Source organism: Falco cherrug, chromosome W (genome assembly GCF_023634085.1).
Source record: "Falco cherrug isolate bFalChe1 chromosome W, bFalChe1.pri, whole genome shotgun sequence".
Classification (NCBI taxonomy): domain Eukaryota; kingdom Metazoa; phylum Chordata; class Aves; order Falconiformes; family Falconidae; genus Falco; species Falco cherrug.
This window is the reverse complement of record NC_073719.1, coordinates 2,726,013-2,750,074: the sequence shown is the minus strand read 5'-3', so window position 1 is coordinate 2,750,074 and position 24,062 is coordinate 2,726,013. Positions and strand designations below refer to the sequence as shown.

The 24,062-nt window shown below is 39.3% G+C and overlaps 1 protein-coding gene across 1 annotated transcript; it reads left to right on the top strand.

The window, feature by feature from the left end:
• Positions 1-17,505: 17,505 nt before the first annotated feature.
• On the top strand, positions 17,506-22,155 carry LOC129734612 (uncharacterized; the record flags this gene model as incomplete). The annotated part of the gene is given in 3 exon segments (XM_055698244.1): positions 17,506-20,014; positions 20,065-20,702; positions 22,138-22,155. Coding segments are annotated over 3 exon segments (3,165 nt in total), but the record flags the coding sequence as incomplete, so codon positions are not given.
• Between the last annotated feature and the right edge of the window lie 1,907 nt (positions 22,156-24,062).

Below are 24,062 nucleotides of genomic sequence, written 5' to 3'. Positions count from 1 at the left end.
CAAAAACAAAAAAGGGAAATTGTAAAATTGTACGGAACAGAGACAGTGGGTTATTTTGACACTGATAATATGTCTCAGTTGCTTTTTTATTTGTTCTATTACTTATACCTTGTTTTTACTCGTTCGGTTTCAAAGGTTCTTTTTGTGCAACAGGAAGGGGGAGATGCAGGAGCAGGCTGGAAACTAGGACCATGCGTGGCAATCAGTTAGCTGAGGGGAATGTGCTCGAGCTTGTCTAGACAACAATTAACATGATGAGACATATTTACAGAGCACAGGGGAGTGGGAGACGGATGGCGCCAAGGAAAGGTAACACCTTGCTGTTAATTGCTGGTAGTTAACCACCAATCAGGGATTGCCTAGTATGCAAGGCTTAGCTTCAAGAACCAATCTGTTTAAAACGCGCAGCTTCTGAAAGTGTATAAAACCTCGTGCTTCTGTACATTAAATTGACATTTGCTTGCATCAAGCTGCGTCCCGTCTCTTCATTCACCGCAGGAAGGGTTCAAAGTGTGCACAAGACCAGATGCAATATTAGCTAAGGAATGCTGTGGATAGTCCTGAGTGAATGAGGCCAGTTCCAGGTTTTTAGAGATACTATGATAATCGTATCTGAAATAAATTTATGATGAAACTAAGGTTGCATATCAAGAAGCAGCAGTGTCTGGTATATCTTTCATTTGCTAATGTGCATCCCAAACAACATACTTGAGCCCGGTCATTCTTTACATGTTAAGACTTGATTTTAGGCATCCAGGGTTCTGTTTCTCCTGATACATTGCCAGTGTCCCTATGTGTCTTAAAGCAATGCATATTTGCTAGAAATTCCTGAATTTTTTACCCTAGTAAACAAGAAAAATTGTATCAGCTGTTGCAGGTTTAACTTACAATGTTAAACTCGAGTCTTATCAGACTACAGGGGCTTTTCATTTTGTCTTAACAAGGAAGACTGTGAATCTATTTCTTCAACTTGTATACAACAGGAACAATAATAACCTGGCACTGTTGCAGAATGGATGAAAGAGAACGGCCACGGTTCCATAGAAGGACTGTGTGATACAGCTTTTGACATAAGTCTGGAGTGAACCAAGCTAGGCCGCAGCGAGAAATTACCAGACTTGCTAGAAATGGAAAATTACCAGGCTTGCTAATAAGGGAAGAGAGATAAGGTCATGCTGACCTTGTGCCTAATGTTGTAAATAACTTTGAGGAATTCGCGTAGACAAGAGAGGAAAAAAAAATATATGTAGTTAGCTATCCGCAGAAACCGCAAATAGGAGGACGTATGAAAGTGTAACCCTTTAGAGCTTAGCCAATCAGCAGATGATTTGTAGGCATAATTAACTGGAACTGTATATAAGACATAATCGCGCCATAATAAATCGAAGCTTGCCTTCTCACTCATATTGAGTCGGCTGCTTGCCTCCCCTCGCTCGTCGCATGGCACCTATTGCATGTTTTCAGACCTTTGATGTCCAAGTGCTTTTCAAGCAGCATGATGTGCTGTCCTGGTTTCGGCTGGGATGGAGTTAACTTTCTTCTTAGTAGCTAGTACAGTGCTGTGTTTTGGCTATGATGTGAGAACAATGCTGATAGCAGACTGATAGTTTTTAGTTGTTGCTGGGTAATGTTTGTACTAAAACAAGGACTTTTCAGTTTCTTGGGCCTTGCCAGCCAGAGGGCTGGAGGGACACAAGAGACTGGGAAGGTACACAGCCAGGTCAGCTGACCTGAACCAGCCAAAGAGGTATTCCATACCATGGGACGTCATGCTGAGTATATAAACTTGGAGTTATCAGAAGATGAAAGGCATTATGCTTTGTTTACTGATGGATCCTGTCATGTGGTAGGAAACCATCAGAAGTGGAAAGCTGTTGTGTGAAGTCCCACATGACAAGTCATTGAGGCCACAGAAGGAGAAGGGGAGTCAAGTCAGTTTGCAGAACTGAAAACCATCCAACTATCCCTAGAGATTGCTGAATGAGAAAAGTGGCCAGTACTTTATCTCTATACTGACTCCTGGATAATTCCCTATGGGGGTGGCTACAACAGTGAAAGAAGATTAGTTGGCAGCACAGGGGTATACCCATCTGGGCTGCTTCATTGTGGCAGGACATTGCTGCCCGGGTAGAAAACATGGCTCTAAAGGTACGTCATGTAGATGCTCATGTACCCAAAAGCTGTGCCACTGAAGAACATTGACACAATGTCGACATTGACACAATGGTTTCAGCATATTACTCTTAGTGAAGAGAAAGTTTGAAATCAGTCTCTACTTGCATGATAAACTAATACAAAGAAAAATTAATTAGTTGGTCTTACTGTTCCCCCCCAGTCATTACTATTGACTATATTATATTTAATAACTGATTAATGAACTATATTCTAACTGCAATAAACCATGTATGTCAGTAGAAACTATCCTGTACTTATAGCTAAAACAAACAACAAACTTTTAATTTCTGAACTATTTTGTTACTGTGCAAATCATCATAAATCCTGAAAATATACAGTGCCATCATTTCTTTGCTTGGCTATTTCTGCTTATGCTGTTCAGACTGCTTTTTATTTTTGTTCAAAAGTATCTTCTGGATTTTTCTTTTTAAACAAAATCAATCAATGCATAAAATAAAATGTCATAATATAGATTTTTAAGAATAGTATTTCTCCAGTAATCCTGAGTTGTGGGGAAAGTCACTAAAAATGAAGTAACCAAAAAGTCATCATGCTTAACAACAAAATAAACAAAAACAAGCTAACAAAAACTCTGATGGTATTTTCATCATTTGAGTTATCATTTTAGTGTCTATACTTGCCTAGTAGTGTTGACATCTGTGACAATTCTGTTTATCATTCTTCTTTGAGATCCTCATCTCTACATTATGTTTCAGAATCTTACTGAAGCTTCTCTTCAAATAAAAACTGAAGTAACTTTCAATTTGTTAAGAAAATGATCTTTACTCCATTTTATGTGAATATTTACTGCAGTTCCTGTTAATCTTTAAAAAAAAAATTAAAAATCCATGCAAAAATACATTTCTCTAACTTTGCACATAATATTCAAAATATGTATTATTAGAAGCATATAGAGACACATGGATGCATATGAAAGATATCTATTTCATTTTTTAGGTTGTGAAAGATATAAATACTTTGCCCATGTCCTCCAGCTAAGCCTTTTTTGGAAGTGTATCTCCCATTCACAATGTGAAACCAATGAAATAGAGAAACAAAACATTCGATTCAGTAATTAAAACTGAACTGAAATTCCTACAATTTAACTGGGAAAAAAAACAACTCAAAAAATTGGTTAAAGGAATATTTTTTTCTTTTTCTGTTTTGTTTTGGAGGTACTTGCATAATATTTTCATTCATGTTTTTCAGGACCTACAGGCTAAAAAATGTAAAAAGAAACCTTAGATTCTCACCTTACAATTTGTCTCAAGGAATTAGAGCTGAGTCATGCACTAAGAAGTAAGGATTGTCATAAAATCATGCCAGCTTGGAAACCAGACTATGCTGTAAATGTTCTTTTAGTCACAGTTATCTTAAGCCTCAATTCAGATGTTTGTAAAAGAGAAGAAACAAATAAAAAATCCAGTAATTAGAGTCTCAGTGAGCTCTATGCAGCAGCATTTAATCACCCAGGGGTTGGTTTTTTTTCTATATTAAAAGAAATGAATATAAGAACATTTTTAATGATACAAGTTAGATATATAATAACATTATATTCATGCCTGTGAGAAGAAAAGCTAGCAGGAAAAAAATGGAAGGCTTAATGATTAAAAAACAATTAAAAATTCTACCATTGGAAATTGCCTATAAAATAAATGTACTTAATAAATTATTATTCCAGATCTATGCCAGTATTGCTCACAAATAAGAAGCAAATAAAATACATATATACAAAGCACTTTTTAACTACTATTACAGTTGTTTATATTGCAGGGAGGTAAGGGGGGCATCAGGACTGTTGGGATCACCTGATATTCACAGTAGGAAAGAATGTGTGTTTCATAGGAACTGAAAAGAGCATGGGCAATAAGCAAATTCTTTCAGGCACTTTGCCTCCCAAAAGATCACATATTAGGGAGAGGATAAAAGGGACAGAAATTGCGAGGTAGTGCAAGTGAGGCTTGTGTTATTTACAGAAGCTAGTGCTGTAACTATAATGTGGTTAAGCATCTTCTCTATACTGAAACATCAGGAGATAAGAAGTGAGCTCTTAAAACAGTTAACCACTATCCATGACAATGGAGAATGAGGTAGGAAAGGCAATGGGAATTTTCCCATAACAAACAGTTTCCTAAGTCAGTTTAGGATCTTTCTCAGTGTGCCACTATAGTATGTTATATGCTGATTTGAAAACACCATCACCTACTAAAGCAGCATTTATTTCAAGCATCCTGGAAGCATTTAAAGTTATAATTTCCAAAATACTCTACCCAATGGAGATTTACAACAGGGAAAACTGAAGGTATATGATGCAGGTTTTCATATGATGAAACAGCATACCTTAAAATGACACTGAAACAAAAAGCAGTTTTTAGAGAGAATTTCAGACAGAACAGAGCATGAGTACTAAAATGCAGGACCTGCTTGTGAATTAAACTTATTCACATCAACCAGAGAAGAGAACTGTAATAAATTAAATAGCTAGTCAGCTCCCTGTTATGGGTCAGCTTGTGCCATACGTGAAGAAACATTAATGATGCTTTTTTAATAAGCAAGTTTTATATCAATATCAGACTAGCCAAGAGTTCATTATGTTGCCAAATCCAGCCCTACAAGTTCACCTAAGCACTACGCAGGCAGTACATAGTACATACTGCAAAAAAAAAAAAAAAGCAGCTAGTTTCCCCCTGCATATCAGGCATAGTTTCCCTCTATATTATTTTTTCAATAGAAGAAAAAGCAGGGCTTCCTTTATATCTCAATTAGAACAAACACCAATTAGTTTCCAATCAAGTCAATTCCTTCTTGGAAAATTATGTTGTTTGTGGCATAGTTCACCATAATAATATTAGGGCTCACTGATTGTTTTGTTCTGGTTTTATGGACATGAAGATACAACTAATACATGAACATTAGTCCAAGTCCTAATTCCTACCACTGTATCATTGCAATTGGAACATTTCCATAGATACCATTATAAAATTATGAATAGCTTGATGATTTGACAAAAAACCTACTTGTACTCAGTCACAGGCCTATATGAGAAACAGTCTTCTTGCTTTGGTCAATAGTTTTGCAATTCTGAAATTTCATCCTATTCCAGAACAGAATTCTAACACAGAACAGAAAATTCAAGTGGCTCAAAATTTTAAAAGCCCTGCATTCCAGATTAATTGAAATGTATTTGGTATTAAAAACCTGAAATGTTTATTTTCCACATAAGCTTTTATTAATTTCTTCCATTAACCTTCAGAAGCTCCATGATATAAAAATCTGAAACCAAAAATATCCTTTGAAACAGAAATTTGACACATTTCTTCCTAAAGAAAAAATGGAATTATTAGTCTGGAAATATTAATCTCCAAATAATTTGGTAGCATGCAATTCTGTAAAAAGTTTTAACTTTCAAGAAACACAGGGAAATATTCAACTAGCACTATTAAAAACAGTTTTGATAACAACCATGAAAACAAGCATGACAACATTTCAAAAGGGACGAGAGTGTGTGTGTGTAGAACATTATTGCGATTTTTCTCTAGAGAGACCTGCAGTTATCAAATAATTCATTGTCCTTACTCCACAGTATAGATATATCTACCTGGCACCTTCTGTGATCTTCTGGTTATGAAAGATGCAATTAATTCTCCAAAACTTGATACATTTTGCATTGATGACAAAAACCAAGTCAGCTGAGAGATTTCTTGCACATTAAGTAACACAAAAATAGTGCAGTCTTTGAGAAAAACTCTTGTATCTCATGCCCCTATCAAGAGCAAAAATAAATGAATGCTACCCAATGGCAAACAATTCCCCTAAAATTCCTTCCATCTACACTCCTCCCAGACAGTTAAATCTGTGTTTTCTTCTATTAGCTAAGAAAATTCTTGTTGCAAATCCACACTCGGGAAGACTAACTTGACTTATTAGGAGGTAGGACTTTTTCTTAGTAACCTAGTCATCTTCAATATTGCATAGTCTGATCCAGGTTCTGGCTATGAATTTCCAATCATTTCTTTAATTTCCACTACATCAATACTCCCATTAACCCTAATCCTTTAAAATAATTTAATTATGAGTTCTGCTCTCTCAAGAACTCCTAAATAATACTCGGCACCACAAAAATAATAATTATATTCTGCTTAGAAATTCTTTACCTACTATTTTTTGCAAGTTCTGCCTTAAACTAGTGCAATTGAAAAATATGACACAAGAACATTTTGTGTAGATTTGAAATTAACTTGTGCATAGCACCTCCTCCCTGAAAAAGACAGCAAGGATTTCCAGCTGTATGGAGTGCAATCTTGTACTGTTTTTTGCATAAGTATTCTAAAGAAGGTGAAATGACAGGTAAAGAGCTATGAAATTGTTTGGGATGTGGAAGAGCTTAAATTCCTAATACGTTTTATAATTACTGATTTTTAACTGATTTGGTTTTGAGCTTACAGAAGAGAAAAGACAATGCACAGTTGCACAATGCATCAACCTCTTATGAAAACACAAAGACTAAAGTGTTACATCAAGTATAAAACAGGTTAAAATCTTAACTAGAATATTTATTAAACAATAGAGTGTCATCTTTATGAAAGGCAGTAGTACAGTGGCTTCAGATTAGTGTAATGTCTTAGAAGGGCCTTGATGATGGAGACTGACAGATGTATCACACTCCATTCAGATGCTAGCATCAACCTCCATGTTCTTCAAAGGCAGCAGAGACTGGAACACATTCCCCATCATGAAGACAGTGTAAAGGAGAAAATTTCTCTGGCTTATATGCCAAATGAATAAATCAAGTAATGAATTTGTACAACAGAATTTGTATTTAACTTTTTTTTCCTTCTCCCCCCCCCCCCCCCCCCAATATATCCACCAGCTCTGATGAAGTTACATTGATTTGTACTCAGACTGGAGTCTACATGGTAGCAAATGGCTTACAGGACAGAGTAATATGCCTTTCTAATACCAAAACAAAAAAATCAGGTTTTATATATAGCCTGATACTACCTTAGTGTAGAAGAATGGCTGCAGAAGCGTGGCCATGGAATCCCTAAAGATCTGCACAATCCAGGCCTGGAATTAGAATAGGCCTGGAATTAGAATTGTGCTGAAGTTGTTGTGCTGAAGTTAACAAGAAAGTAGCCTTGAGCTATTCTTGAATCCTGAGACCAAGTAACTTTGTTGTGCTAACAGGCTGTGGCTGTAACAAGCTGCAGCTGTTAGGAAGGCAGGTGCAAGGCCAAGGGAGATAGGGAGCGGAATGGGAATAAAGGGAGTAGCAAACCGCAAGGTTGGAACATAGCAACGCAAATAGCTACATGGTTAGAATGCTTATTTTAGTCATGATAATTAGGGGTGTGAGAACAGCGCGCGCTTAGAGGCTAATAACCAATTATATTTTTGCTTTGGGAATATGCATGTGTATCAAGTCTATATAAGGAGTGTTAAAAGCTAATAAAGTTGAGCAAGATGCCTAACTCATATTGAGTAATTTCTTGACTCTGGCGAACCCTTCTCCCAGCACCTTAGGACAGGGAAATACCATTTTGGGAAAAGTTATGTATTACATTGATTTTCAAATTATGAACAGTTAACAGCATATTCAAGAGGAAATTATAGTTTGTAGAAAAATCATGGAGCGCTCTAAGCATCTTACATTAAATCAATAAAGCAATTCCCTAATGTGTTAAAAATAGGAAGTTTTCTTGAAATAATACTCAAAATTTTCTTATTATTTTGATTACTTCTTTTAACAGAGTATTATTTTTAAATTACAATATCAGAAATATTGAGGAAAGGCATAATTTTTCGGAAACTGGAGAAAGGTTTTCATTGCAGTTTTCACATTAGATTTTTCATTCTCCATATTAATGTTTGTCTTTTTCTATTTAAAATCTATATATAATCTTGTCATTTCTATAAAAAGACTTATGTACCATATATACGCATGAGGACCTGAGATTATGAATATTAATTTAACCTGAAACTACTTTTGGGAAGGCAGCTGGAATAAGAGATCATTTTTCTTCATGTAACTTTTTTAAAGAATGTTACTAGTTTACCTTTTACTCAAAAGAGCCTCTGCTAAAACACTAACCAGATAACAGCAGTTGTCTAATCCCAAGTGGAATTTTACATCTGTTTTTCCACTAAATCAAGGGAGATTTCTTTTTTTATACAAGAAGTTTCATTAAGTCTTTCAATTCCATTTGTAAAGGAAGTTTCTCTTCATGGCACAGTTTGATAAAATTGCAGAAAAAGAAATTCTGCCACGCTGAATAATATTGAAAAGGCTGTTTTCAGCTATCTTGCTAATATATTCCAGATAAAAATATATAAAATATTCCATGCAGTACATAATATCTGACAAACATGATTAAGAAATAATTTGTGACTAATCAAACTCCTAGTGTATTTTTTGCTTGAAATTTAGAGACGATAACCTTGTATTAAAAAAATTAAGTAACATTTCTTCCCTGAAAAAGTGTCTAACTTTTTGTTACTGAACATGCATACAGTACTGTCCTATCCAAATAGTAAATGTGCTGAATAGATTGTTCATATCTTTGTGTAAAACAAATAAAACTTTGTGCTGCTATAAGCCAGATATTGATTGCCATTATCTGGTATTGTATTTTTTCCTTTTTTCACAACATTTCTGTCATGTAAAAAAAAAAAGGGGGGGAGGAAGATTTTCCCAACCCCGGGTGTTTATTCTGTGTATCAGTGCCCCAAGAAAGCTGAGACCCTTGTGCCTACACCAGTCTGTCAGTGTCCAGTTACAGGGACCCTTCACTGAACAGTCCAGCTGGATCAGAGGGCAATTCAACTGCCTTGTTCAGGGAAACACGTCAACAGCATCAGGGGGACCCCTCAGTGGGTCTTCCCACTTTTTTTAAATGTGTAACCTGCTGCTGGCAACTGCTAGTGCCCACAAAGAACTCACACTAACAGTTTATGGAATAACACTCTTTATTATAAAATCGTGACAAGCTAAGATTCATGATTGCCAGTGATAGGGACTGTCTGCAAAAACGAGCTTGAAATAATATACAACCAAATTATATACAATCAAAATATTAATCACTAATAACAGCTAGTATGGATTAGTTATTTAGCACGCATAAGACAAAGTTCTTACCCAATAGGCAGTCCTATGGGAGAGAAGACAGGTTCAGCCTGTTGACTGATCCCAGAAGTTACGATGGAGCCTTCCCTAACTTCCCCCCTCATTCATTCACTTTTTATACTTTTCTTTACTCTCAGGTGGAGCTTGAGTGACTCTAGCCATGCATTCTTTCATTATTGATTGGTGTAAACTTCTCTTGCTTTTAATTTAAAGACATAGTTGATATGAAATAGAAAGCACATGCTCGGTGAGGGGTGGTTGTGCCTTGGAGGTAGGTAACTTTGGGATGGAGGTGTGTGTTAGTATTATAACAAGATTATAATGAGCAAGGTTCATCTAAGGAGAATAGTTTAGCCACAGTTGTTGGCCCAGCAATGGACATCTCATATATTTTCCATTTGGCAGCCTCTATGCAGTTTATCGGCTGTATGGTACCATTAAGTTCCCAATCCTTCAGGGAGTACAGCAGAGCCTGGCTGCAGTGTTTCCACTCCACCCTCCACTGCTCCCCTAGGATAGCAGGTTGTGTTGTCTAGGGAACCATGGTGGAGTAGATTCCATGCAAGCCAACCATCTGAAAGTGGCAACTGTATTTTTCCCTAAAAAGGTTGTTATAATATTACAACTTCTATTAGGTCCCAATTTTCTATAATTTACCCCCTCCAAGTGGTTTTCCCACATCTTCCATGACTCAATATTAAATACAATCACAGTGAGATTTTTTTATAGAATGCCCCTTCTCCTCCTTTCTCTACACACAAGCACAGATGTGGATAACTGGGAAAACTGGAAACAAAATGCTACATAATCAACTTCATTAAAGTACGCTATTCCAAGGGAGATGAATACTCCTGTGCCTGGAAAGCAAATGCTCCGTGTCTCAGCTGCGGCTGCCACCCTCATGGATGCAGGAAGTTGGCTGCTTATTTCCATCCAGTCATACTTCAACCAATTACTGATTAAGCAGATAAAACAGAAAGTGTCTCAGGAAGAGTTTCCCTCACTTCCAGGCACTAATCTTTTCTCTAATCCTTTTTTGGTGGAGACAGACCATAAGCACAGCTTAATCAGTTAAGACCAATGTCTAAAAAAGCCACAGACTGAATTTACATTGAAGCAGTAGGTGGGCCAGGAGAACTACTTTTGCATATATCAAAAGATCTCTGTGGGAGGAGGAGGATCTATCTACTGGTATATTTGAAAAAGTCAGATAACTTTTCAGATTCATGTTATGAACTCAGACTGTTTAAATTTGTTATACAAATGATTTCAGGATTTAATCTGTAAATCATATATGCTTTTGCTAAGGGAAGTTTTATATTCTGTAGTATGTTTCTTATTGCATAGCGCAATCTCCACTAATGCAAACAAAACATGTATAACCTCATATAAGAATTTCTTCTGTCTTCAATCAACAGAAATATATTAAATTGTTTTCCCATATTATAAAAGACACTGTGGGGTTTTTTACATTCAACTACTCAAAAATATCCACAGGATTGCTTTTATTTATGAAAGTGCATCTACTTGGCCCCCACTATCTCAGCCTCTGTGCAATGCTCTTAGAGGTCCCAAATACAAAAAGCAGAAAAGTAGCACTTCAGTAGTACCTTGGAAACCCCACACAATCAAATTATGAAATGGATTGTAAACTCATGCATGAAAATTTGAGGGATACTGACGTGTGGAATCGAACTCTACAACTCAAGGAGAGTTATAAAGCAGGTATGTTTATTGCAGTGCCGGGTGCAAGGGGGATCAATTCCTAACTTTTACACCGTTTGAACAAGCAGCCAGATATTTATTATACAAAGTCATGCATATACATAAGGTTTTCGAACATTCAGAATCTCCCCCCTCTGGCGCCTTTTCAATATGCACTTTTCATCTTCTTGGGCAGTTACTTGAAGTTCTTGTTTATCTTTGCACACATTAGCAGTCTTTGGGTTTAGTTCCTGTTATCTTAAAACATCTGCTAGCTAACAATTAGACCTTTCTTATTGTCCACTCTAAACATGCCAAGCTAATATATGCCCACTGGGCTGGTTTTAATCTATATCAGCATGATTCCTGAGCAGGGGATCCACCTTATTTGGGGTGGGGCCATTTGAGCAGGAGGTCCCTGATCTATTACAACCACAATTATTTTACCCTAGTTTGTTTTCTTTTAGAAGTTAGCATGTCCTCATCAGAAGGCTCCTTATTTGAATTCTTGTTGAGCTCATCTACACTGGTACTATCTGTCCCTTCTCCAAGTGCTAAGTGCTAAGCTCCTGCCCTTCCTTCTTTCTTGGGCGTTAATGTTTCTGTTATCTATGCAGTTTCTGTCTGCAGCAAAGTTTTAGGTTTTTTTCAGTATATCAATACAAAGCAGATTTACGTTCAGTACAGAAAAAGCTCTACCATGGAGTGACATACGGAATTAGACTCTATAACTCGAAAGTTATAAAGTAGGTATGTTTATTGCGCGCAGATGCACGGGGGATCGCTCCTCCACAAGCATGCATGCCTGAAGTGAGGAACCATCTCACATTTATACAATAAAACAAATGAATATTCAATTAATGCCTATACATATTCGTTACCTAAACCCCGCTTCGTATGTTAATTAGCTTATCAGACCTTTGCCTGGAATGTGGTGGTCTTGCAGGTTTGTAGGTGATTCATGTCCTTGTGACCATCTGATCTTCTCCAGCAAGAAGACTTAGCACTCCCTCCCTCTAGATACCATTGGAATGTCTCTCATCCTTTTCTCATTCTTTTTGTTAGAGGAAGAAGGGCAGGAGTCTCCTCAAAACTGTAGTCATCTCCTCAAGGCTGTGTGCCTATGTGACCAGACACCACACCCATGACTAGTCACCATACCCACATTCCTTGAGCAGACATATACAATCACGATCAATGTCCATTGTCCCCATTTCACACTATTTCTCCATATCAATCCCCCCTTTTCTATCAAACTAAGTAAATTCTTTTACTTGAGCAGTCTTCCCAAATGATATAAAGCATCATACATAAGCGTTACCCTTTTAAACATTCTCCAAACCCACAAATATAACATAATGGCTAGTATTAGGGAAATTCCAAAACTGATCAATAAGATCACAATGGGGTGTACCACAGCATTAAGAAATCCTGTTGCAGAAGGTGACCAGCCAAAGAGAGTATCCCACCAATTATGGTTTCCATCAGGAAATCATTTACATATTCATTACAATTCCGGGAATTCATTTACATATTTCGCTCCTGCGCAATGTCCTTGAGGAGTGGTCGTCTGGGGGTCTTCAGGATGAAGATCAGGAGTCTTCCTCCAGTGAACCTTTTTTACCTTCTTGTTTCTGCGCAGACTCTGTTCCTCGATAGACTAATGAGCATGATTCAAATTCCTTGTTTAGGTAGCGTTATAGACACAGCAGAAACTTAGGACCAGATGGCCCTTATAAAGATAACAAATCCAAGGACCTTGTGTCTAGTAGATCCGTGGTGCTGACACTAAGGGTCTTGGTGTATTCATCATGTTGACAATAAGGGTCCTTGAACACCTCCCAACTTTGGATAATTATATATCATTTTCTAAAAAAGTAGTATACCATTCATCACTCATTGACGTAGCTCATTATTCAATCCCCCCTGTTCTAAAAACTATCATTATGCTCTCTGATCATTATGCTTTCTGATCATTATGCTCTCTGATCATTATGCTCTCTGATCATTATGCTCTCTGATCATTATGGTCTCTGATCATACTTCGACAGCACCAAACAGAACATTGAAGTAATAAGGAGTATGTAATTGCCAATCTATTCCCAATACCGTACTCACTTGTTGTACTATTTTGGCACAAAAGTGTGAGTCTCTATTGGAAGAGATTGTTGCCGGAACCCCAAAGCGGGGGATAATTTCATTTAACAATCCCTTCGTTACATCACTTGCTTTATTTGTTCGGCAAGGAAAGGTTTTTGGCCAACCTGAAAACATATCAGACATAACTAATAAATATTGGTACTCCCCTTTTCTTGGGAGTTCGGAAAATCAGCTTGCCACTGTTGTCCTGTATAGTTTCCTTTACTAATGTTCCCTAGTTTTATTTTATTTGCTGTATTGGGATTATTGCGTAAACACATTTCACATTGCTGAGTCACCTGTTTTATTACAGTATACAAGTTTCGCCCTATCAATTTCTGATTTAGACTTTTTATATAGAGTATCAGCTCCCCAATGCGTCTTATTAATAATAGGGCTGTGGTCCATATTAAATTGGATGGTACCACTATACGACCATCCCTTAAATAAGTCCACTTATTTATTTTTATTTTATCATTCATGTCCTGAATTACCCTTAAGTTTTCTTTAGAATAGTTTGGCTCCTGATCTGTACTTACAGTTTGGATTTTATCGTCTGGTATTGAGGAGAATTCCTCCTTTCCTACCTCCTCTGTTACTCGTCTGGCCTCATGGTCGGCCAGGCGGTTTCCAATTTCCAAATCAGTGCCTCAATGGCCCATCTTATGTTCTTCCTTCCTGGATGACCCTCTTATAACAGAGGGGGCCATTCCTCACATCAAGGTCTGGCATGGCAATATGTTCCCACCGCTCAACGCCTACTGGGTTGCAGCCAACAGCGGAGCTCAAGATTCTTCTTGGTGGCAAACACAGAGGCCAACCCAGTCTTGCCCTTGACTATGGTAGGAGGCACCTGACCAACCTTATTCCTTGTACTTTGTTGTCAATGCAGAGTTTCATCTGCGCATCCCATAACAAGTCACCGTCATGGCAAAACACACAGATTTACATCAGTAGAACTACTACAGAGTGTATTTTATTTCAGTTTTTCTGCCAATATCCCCAGAGCCTTGCTGACCAAGGGATATTGTTTTTATCTGAACGGGGCAACCCTCCCCCTTATCATTTTTACTGTAACAGGTAAAGCATTTTTCACCTTTTATTTTCAGATACACCTGGTTAAAAGTTCCTTTTCCTTCAGGGAGGTCCTCTTTTCCTCTTTTCTGTTGAATTAAAGATAATCTCAATATTTCAATTACTTGATCATTTTTAACTTTTAGTTTCATTTCTCCTTCTTTAAACATCTAGATGTTCTAATAAATCTCATCCCAACTGATATGGAGAAATAGTGTGAAATGGGGATAATGGACATGGATTGTGATTGTATGTGTCTGCTTAAGGAATGTGGGTATGGTGACTAGTCATGGGTGCGGTGACAACTACAGTTTTGAGGAGACGCCTGTCCCTCCTCCTCTAACAAAGGGGCTATTTAAAAGAGAATGAGAAAAGATGAGAGACATTCAAATGATATCTAGAGGGAGGGAGTGCTAAGTCTCCTTGCTGGAGAAGATTGGGTGGTCACAAGGACATGAATCACCTGAAGAAGATCAGATGGTCACAAGAACATGAATCACCTACAAACCTGCAAGACCACCACATTCCAGGAAACGGACTGATAAGCTAATTAACATACGAAGCGGGGTTTAGGTAACGAATATGTATAGGCGTTAATTGAATATTCATTTGTTCATTGTATAAATGTGAGATGGTTCGTCACTTCGGGTATGCACACTTGTGGAGGAGCGATCCCCCGTGCATCTGCGCGCAATAAACATACCTACTTTACAACTTTCGAGTTATAGAGTCTAACTCCGCACGTCCATTTGGCGAGCCAGGCAGGAGGATTTCTGCTCGGCTGAGGGACCAGCTGCGGAGCGGACGCTCCTAGGCGCGCCCCGGGAGATTTCCTCGGAGGAGCCTCCTCTTCTCAGCTGTTCCCCCGGGAGCAGAAGAGAAACCCCTGCATCCACGGATAAAACGGTATGTTTAGTAACGGGGCAGCTGGTGAGACGCACGGAGACGTCCGGCGCGCAGCGTAGTCCCCAGGAGGAAAGGTACCTTGGGAGGGGGTTTGCTGACCAAGGGGTGGCCGCTAGCGATCTTGAGGGCAGATCGAGCAAACCCGAGGTTACTGCCATTCCTAAAAGCCCGGAGGCCTCGTGACGGAAAGCGGGGGGCGGGACGGAATAAGGCGGAATCTCACAGGAACAAGAGGGACCTCACAGCAAAAGTAAAAGGGAAACTTTTGCGTAGGAAAAAGAGGAAGCTAAAAACTTCCTTTAGGTTGTCTTAAGAATTGGGGAATTCCTGGAATGTAACAACTGAAATAGCGCTCTGTGTCTTGTTTGTTCTGTGTGTTGTCTTGTTATATGTTCAAAACTCGGAATTATGAAATGTATGTTGAAAAATATTAACATTCTGGTAATTCGTGGCAAATAGCGGAAAACTTAACACTCTGCTTAAGACCAGGAAAAATTGGTTTTTGTTTGTTGTTTGCTTTTTGGCAATTGTTCATTGAAATGCATACTTTGTGAACTGTTAGTGTTCTTAAAAGTTTGTACATAAGTGCACGGTACCGTATAACATACTGCTTGTGTGACTGCGGGCTGCCCGGAGAGTGTGAATGGTGTGATTGAGATGCGCATTTGATTTTCCGTGTATAGCTTAATTATTTTGACTAAGTGTGAGTGCAAGAGTGCTTGAGACAGGCGTTTGAGTGCAAAACGAGTAAGAAGCTCTATCCGCGTTTCCGACCTTGGGTGGCTAAGGCGGCCGGAGAAAAACAAAGTAATTAAAATTGCAAAATGGGAAATGGAAGGAGTAAGCCCTGTGAAAAATCACCCTTGGGTTGTATATTAAAACATTGGAGTGATATTGTAGGACATGGTGGTACCGAAAATAGAAGGAAATTGGTTAAATATTGTAATCAGTGGTGGCCTTTGTATAAATTGGAGAGTGATGCGAAATGGCCTCAGGAGGGAGGAACGTTAGATTATAACACTCTCCTGCAATTAATGTTGTTTCTGAGGAGAGAGGGAAAATGGGACGAAGTATCATATGCAGACATGTTCTTTGTCCTCCGGGACAAACCTGAGTGGCAAAAGGACTGCGGCTTAGTACCCCCTCGGGAACCTATGGTACTAGCACTAGAAAGAGAGGACAGGACGGAGCGTAAAGGAAAGCTGAAAAGATGTTGCTCAGCATGTAGTATTGGACAAAGGTGTATCAAATTAAATGGAGAACAAGAGCCCGAATTAAATGATTTATTTAATCCACCTTATAGAGTGGAGAGACAAGGTTCGGCCGGGGCTCCCAGTCCACCCCCAGGCGAACAAGAGGAAGAAATTCCACAAGTTATTTATAAAGAAAGCCAAACACCCGGTGCCACACAAGGAAACACAAAAACTTCCATTACGGCTCCAAATAGTCCGGTGTCTTCACGCACCAGACAGAAGTCTATTTTACAGGCACCCCTCCGAGAAGCCATAAATCCGGACGGAGGAACAATGAAAATAAAAGTTCTGTTCACGGGCGCTGATCTGAGAGAATGGAAAGAGGCTGCCCGAGAATACCGTAATGATCCGATAAAGACGGCAGAGAATTTTAAATTTCTAATAAAACAGCACAATCCTGACTGGAGTGATATACAATTATTATTAGATTGTTTGACTGAAACTGAAAAACAATTAGTCATAAAAACAGCGGGGGATCTCGCAAAGGAACATTATAATATAAAGGGAGATAATTATAGAGAATGGTTTCCTTTGTTGGACCCGGAATGGGACCCAAACCGAGCCGCTGAAATGGGAAGATTACAGGCATACCAGGAATGGATATTCAGAGGAATGGAGAAAGCAATTCCTAGAACAATAAATTGGGCAGCGTTATATGAGGTCAGACAGGGTCCTTCTGAAACACCTTCAGAATTCTTAGACAGAATAAGAGATGCGATGCGCCGGCACACGTCTCTGGACCCAAATTCAGAGGTAGGCGCACAGCAACTAATATCCCTCTTTTTAGGACAATCACAAGGGGATATTAGGCGCAAGTTGCAAAAATTGAGACCTCCTGAAAATAGAGACTTGGAAAAATTAGTAGAGGAAGCATGGAGAATATTTAGTAATCGAGAAGAAGGTTACAAGCAGGACCAAAAGAAAATATTAGCAGTAGTAAGAGAAAATGAGAATCAAAAATCTAAAGTTAAATCAAGGCGTGGGCTGACACCCCTGGGTAGGAATCAGTGTGCAATATGCAAAAGGACAGGACACTGGAAAAACGAATGCCCTGAACGCAGACATCAAGAAAACACTAAATGGCGCAATAATCAAGGGAAAACAATAGCTCACATGGAAGAAGAAAATTGACTAGCCGACCCATTAATAAAATTAAAATTAGGAGAAGAACAGGAGGAGGTGGAATTTTTAGTAGACACAGGAGCCACCTATTCGGTTTTGAACCAGGCTTTAATGCCTTTGGGAAATGATTATGTTTCAGTAAAAGGTGCAACTGGCCAAACTGAAAAGGCTTATTTTTGTAAACCTTTAAAATATAAGTTGGGAAAACAGATGGGGATCCATAAATTCCTATTTATGCCAAATTCCCCAAAGGCCCTTCTTGGTAGGGACTTATTAGAACAATTGGAGGCAACAATCAAATTTTAAAAAGGGGAAGTTACTCTGGAGGTAAATAATCATCAATACATACAGGTTATGAGCCTATCTCTGGCCAATACTCCTATAAAAAGGGAAATTGATACCAGAATTATTGATCAGGTATATCCCGGAGTATGGGCAATTGACATACCGGGACGTGCCAAGAATGCATCACCTGTAATAGTAAAATTGAAGGAAGGACAGAGTGCGGTAAGAATTAAACAATACCCACTGAAAAGGGAAGATAGGGAAGGAATTCGTCCAAACATAGAGCGATTCATAGAACTAAAACTACTAAAAGAATGTGAGTCAGAATTTAACACACCTATCCTCCCAGTTAAAAAACCTGATGGGTCTTATAGGATAGTTCAAGATTTAAGGGCCATTAACAAAATAACAGAGGATCTGTATCCTGTAGTAGCTAACCCCTATACCTTACTAACCACCCTGACACCTGACCTAGCTTGGTTCACAGTTTTAGACTTAAAAGATGCCTTCTTTTGCCTCCCTCTCCATGAAGCCAGCCAAAGAATTTTTGCTTTTGAATGGGAAAATCCCAGTAGCGGTCGAAAGACCCAGCTCACATGGACGGTGTTGCCACAGGGGTTTAAAAATAGCCCCACAATTTTTGGAAACCAATTAGCAAAGGATTTGGAGTTATGGGAACCACCGTCAGAAGAAGGGAAAGTGTTACAATATGTAGACGATCTTCTTATTGCAACCAGAACCGAAGAATCTTGTATTATTTGGACTGTGAGTCTGCTGAACTTTCTGGGACTACAAGGATATCGAGTTTCTAAGAAGAAGGCACAGGTGGTGTTACAACAGGTCACATACCTAGGGTACGAGATCAGTGCCGGACAACGGGTCCTGGGGAAGGCCTGAAAAGAAGCCATATGCCAAGCCCCCCGACCACGAACTGTAAAGGAACTGCAGACATTTCTGGGAATGACAGGATGGTGCCGGCTTTGGATATGTAATTATGGCTTGCTTGTTAAACCATTATATTCCCTGATAGCAGCTAATCAGAAGGATCTTCAGTGGGATGCTGAATCAGACAGAGCTTTCCATGAACTGAAGAAAGCCTTGATGTCGGCACCAGCACTAGGACTTCCTGATGTGAGTAAGCCATTTTTCCTATTTTCCCATGAGAAACAGGGAATGGCATTAGGAATACTGGCACAAGATTTGGGACCATACAGACGGGCAGTGGCATACTTCTCTAAACAGCTGGATGCCACTGCAAAAGAATGGCCTGGTTGCCTGAGAGCAGTAGCAGCCGTCATCCTAAACATCCAAGAGGCCCGGAAGTTTACCCTGGGCCAGAAAATGACTGTCTTAGTATCCCACACAGTGTCTGCAGTCCTTGAAACAAAAGGGGGGCATTGGCTCTCCCCACAGAGATTCCTAAAATACCAGGCCATAATGGTGGAACAAGATGATGTTGAGATCGTGACTACAAACATCGTCAATCCGGCCTCATTTCTTAATGGGAATATTGGAGAATCAGTCGATCATGACTGTCTAGAAACAATCGAAGCCACTTATTCTAGTCGGACAGATCTCAAGGATGTTCCTATTAATGGAGCTGAACATTGGTTTACGGATGGGAGCAGCTATATGCTGAATGGAAAGCGACATTCCGGATATGCTGTTACAACCTCTGAAGAAGTGATAGAATCGGGGCCGCTACCGGCTGACACTTCGGCACAGAAGGCTGAAATCATAGCCCTTACTCGAGCTCTGGAGAGAGCTCGGGGAAAACCTATAAATATTTGGACTGATTCTAAATATGCCTTTGGAGTGGTACATGCTCATGGAGCAATATGGAAAGAAAGGGGACTGTTAAACTCCCAAGGAAAAATCATCAAACATGCGGAAGAAATTTTGAAACTCCTAAATGCGGTCCAGCTTCCTGAAAGGGTGGCAATTATGCACATTAAGGCACACCAGAAAGTGAGCACAGAATTGGAAAGAGGAAATGAACTGGCGGACAGGGAAGCAAAACAGGCAGCCAGAAAAGCAATCAAGGTAGAGGGTGCGCTAATACCCGATGGACAAATATCTCTAGAAGGTAAACCAGACTATACTAAAGAAGATCGCAAACTGATTTCTGACCTAAAGGGATCATATAATGACGAAGGGTGGGCTATAATCTCACATGGGAGAATAGTGATTCCTTCCTACATGGTATGGTCAGCAGTCAGGGCAGTAGAAAAAGGCACTGGGGGGCAGAAGCTCTATATAAGGATCTCACTAAAAACATAATAGCACGAAATTTGTATACTACTATTAGACAAGTAACCCAACAATGTGATCTTTGTCTCCAGACTAATCCTAAGATTACCAAGGGGCCAAAGTTGGGAAAAATTGGGAGAGGAAATGTTCCTGGGCAACATTGGCAGATCGATTTCTCGGAACTTCCTAGAAAAGGGGGGTATCGATATTTATTGGTACTAACAGATACCTTTTCAGGTTGGCCAGAAGCCTTCCCGTGCCGAACTGCTAAAGCCCGGGAAGTGACCAAAATACTACTCCAAGAGATAATACCTAGGTTTGGAGTCCCAGCGGTAATGTCCTCGGATAGAGGACCACATTTTGTGTCCAGAATGGTGCAACAGATCAGCCACCATCTAGGAATAGATTGGCAATTACATACCCCATACCGACCACAATCGAGTGGCCAGGTGGAAAAGATGAATCATCTAATCAAACAACAGATTGTCAAGTTAGGCCAAGAAACAAATCTAACTTGGCCCCAGTCTTTGCCATTAGCTCTTACACGAATTCGAACTAGACCGAGAGCAAGAGAGGGGCTTAGCCCATTTGAAATTTTATATGGACGACCCTATGGGGTACAAAAGGGGATGTCCTCACAGACTGGTGAAGAAACAGTGACTTCCTATATGGTGGCACTAAACAAACAATTAATAAGAATTGAGAAGCATGTGATGGGAACACGCAGTAGGGGTCTGGATGGACCTGTTCACGATATACAACCAGGAGACTATGTATACGTTAAGTGTTTTGCAGATAAAACCCTGGAACCACAGTGGACCGGACCTTTTCAAGTCCTACTCACCACCTACACTGCAATCAAGGCTGAGGGACAGAATTCTTGGATTCACCATACCCGGATTAAGAAAGCCCCTGCAACTTCGTGGAAAGTAACCCCAGATAAAAAAGAACTGAAACTCAAATTTACTCGGACAAATGGGAACAATGTGGGTGGCAAGTAAGTGAACCTGAGCGGTTGCGGATGCACCATATGGGAAGGGCACCACAACAAACAATATAGAACAAAAGAGTCTGGGACTGAGCCAGTGGCCAGTCTTGCCCAACTTGTTATCAGTAAGCCCCAACTCAAACAAAGATATTTTTGATCAAAACAGATTTTATATGTATATATGAGGAACGTTTAGATTCTTAAAATGATCAATAGTGGGTTTAAACCATTTGTGGTTTTTTGTACCCTCTCTCTTGCCTACAACCAAGAGCCTGATAACTGGCCTTGGAATCATGCCCAGAAAAAACACACTGGAATAATGGGAAAGGTGGACTCAAAGACAAAACTAGCTATGGTGTTTTTTTCTGAAAATGAGGTGTACCAAAGGAATCAATGGGATCGGGAGGATGTACACAAAGTCGACCGATTATGGGGAAAATTAGGAGATAGGATAAAAGTAGGGTGTCAAACATATAATGAAAAGGATAACACCAAGATTTCGGGAGACACCCTGATTAATGTCAGAAAGGTAGATAAGGAATTTGCCCTTCTAAATACAACCATGTGCTTTAATTCACGGGAATGTTGGCACAATTTTACCTTAACCGAGCCCATCTTTATAATATGCCTAGGAAAGGAATCCCCAAGAACAGCTCTGACTTATAAGATCAAAATAACAATCATGCTAACCACTGTTCCTACCACCACCACAGTTACAACAACCCCATTAACGCTTGATCTTAAATTAACTAAACCAGATCCAAAAATTTATACAATTGGACCATATGTAATCAGAAATACAGGTCAGCAACAAATGTTGTTTAACCCAGAATGGTCTCTTAAAAGAATAGAGTTAAAAATACAAGTCAATGTTTCTGATGTTAAGCCATCCTGTTCCCCCTTCTTACGAACCTCTTATGAGGGATGGACAACTTGGTTAAGAAAAAGGGGAAATATTTATCGAAACAGAATAGTGAGAGATGTAACTGGAATGTTGGGAACAGGACTCGGAGTATTAAATTCCATAGACTCAGAGGTGATAATGAATAAACTAGCCGCCACCACGGCCGATCTATCAAAACTACAACAACCACTAAAATCTTCATTATTGGCATTAGGGGCGCACCAATGGTTGATATCGAAGGTACTCCCCAGGTGGGAACAAATAAACATGGAAGATCATCAACTCATCACTAAGGCATTAGGTGGTTTACAGGATGACGTCGCCCTGGCTCTAAGTTGTATCCAAGCCCAAATGTGGATGCAATCAATAGCTGCATCCATAATAAGAGAAGGAGAGGAAGGCATATTTCCTACGGAAATTCGAAAGATGGTTTGGGACAATGCTACGGAGGTAGAAAGAAAACTCCAGTCATGGTGGAATATGGTGAACTTTACCTACGACCCCAACACACACACCATCACAGCTTTTGTATTAACCATACATAATGCAGTAATAATTACCATACACCCCATTGTAGCCCTTGGAATTAACCATAATGGGGTGCTCCTATACCCTTTTGAACATAGAACATGGGCCAGAAAGATAGGTGACAAGTGGCAAACAGTAGATTTAGAATCTTGTATTATGCGAGAACAGCAGGGCTTCCTCTGTGAAAGCAATACTATCATGGCTCAGGATACTTGTTTAGATACAGATCAGAAAATATGTCATTTCGAGGCCCGACCAAATGCAAACTTGAAAACAGTAATTATATATGCAGGGAAGGGATGTGCGTGTTTGAGAACTAAGTGTAACACAATAACCATAGATGGGGAGGTAAAGGAGACTGCACAGTATTCAAATTATTGTATTTGTAATTTTACTACTATCACAGGATGCGATTTTAGTTACTCAGCCCCAGTAGTGTCTCATCAATTCTTAAAATCCAACTTTACCCTATCACAGATAATAATTCCTACCCCCATAGGACTAAATATAAGCAGTATAAAAGAACTATTAAAACATGCAGATTTACAACGTATACTGGAAGAAACCAAAGAAAAGGGACACGAAACTCTTCTTATGATCCATCATGATGTAGAGGGGATCAAGAAAGTTTTAAAAAGGTAGAACAGGATGGAAACCATAAGTGGTGGGATACTCTCTTTGGCTGGTCACCTTCTGCAACAGGAATTCTTAACACTATGGTACACCCCATTGTGATCTTATTGATCAGTTTAGGAATTTCCTTAATACTTACCATTATGTTATATTTGTGGGTTTGGAGAATGTTTAAAAGGGTAACACTTATGTATGATGCTTTATATCATTCGGGAAGACTGCTTAAGTAAAAGAATTTACTTAATTTAATAGAAAAGAGGGGATGATATGGAGAAATAGTGTGAAATGGGGATAATGGACATCGATTGTGATTGTATATGTCTGCTTAAGGAATGTGGGTATGGTGACTAGTCATGGGTGCGGTGACAACTACAGTTTTGAGGAGACGCCTGCCCCTCCTCCTCTAACAAAGGGGCTATTTAAAAGAGAATGAGAAAAGATGAGAGACATTCAAATGCTATCCAGAGGGAGGGAGTGCTAAGTTTCCTTGCTGAAGAAGATCAGATGGTCACAAGGACATGAATCACCTACAAACCTGCAAGACCACCACATTCCAGGCAAAGGACTGATAAGCTAATTAACATACGAAGCGGGGTTTAGGTAACGAATATGTATAGGCGTTAATTGAATATTCATTTGTTCATTGTATAAATGTGAGATGGATCGTCACTTCGGGTATGCACGCTTGTGGAGGAGCGATACCCCGTGCATCTGCGCGCAATAAACATACCTACTTTACAACTTTCGAGTTATAGAGTCTAATTCCGCACGTCACCAACAAAGATTTTGGTGAATTTGGCATTCTTATTTGTTTTCTTAGTTTGTACTTTAAAGGCTTCAGGATGTTTTCCTGGTGGCCAGCAGCTCCCACAACTGTAACATTTTTTTTTTGCTGAAGTTTTAATCATGCTTACCTAGTAACTCGAACCTTTATCTAGTCCTATTAGATCATCCTGACAAATCTTTCATAACCAACTT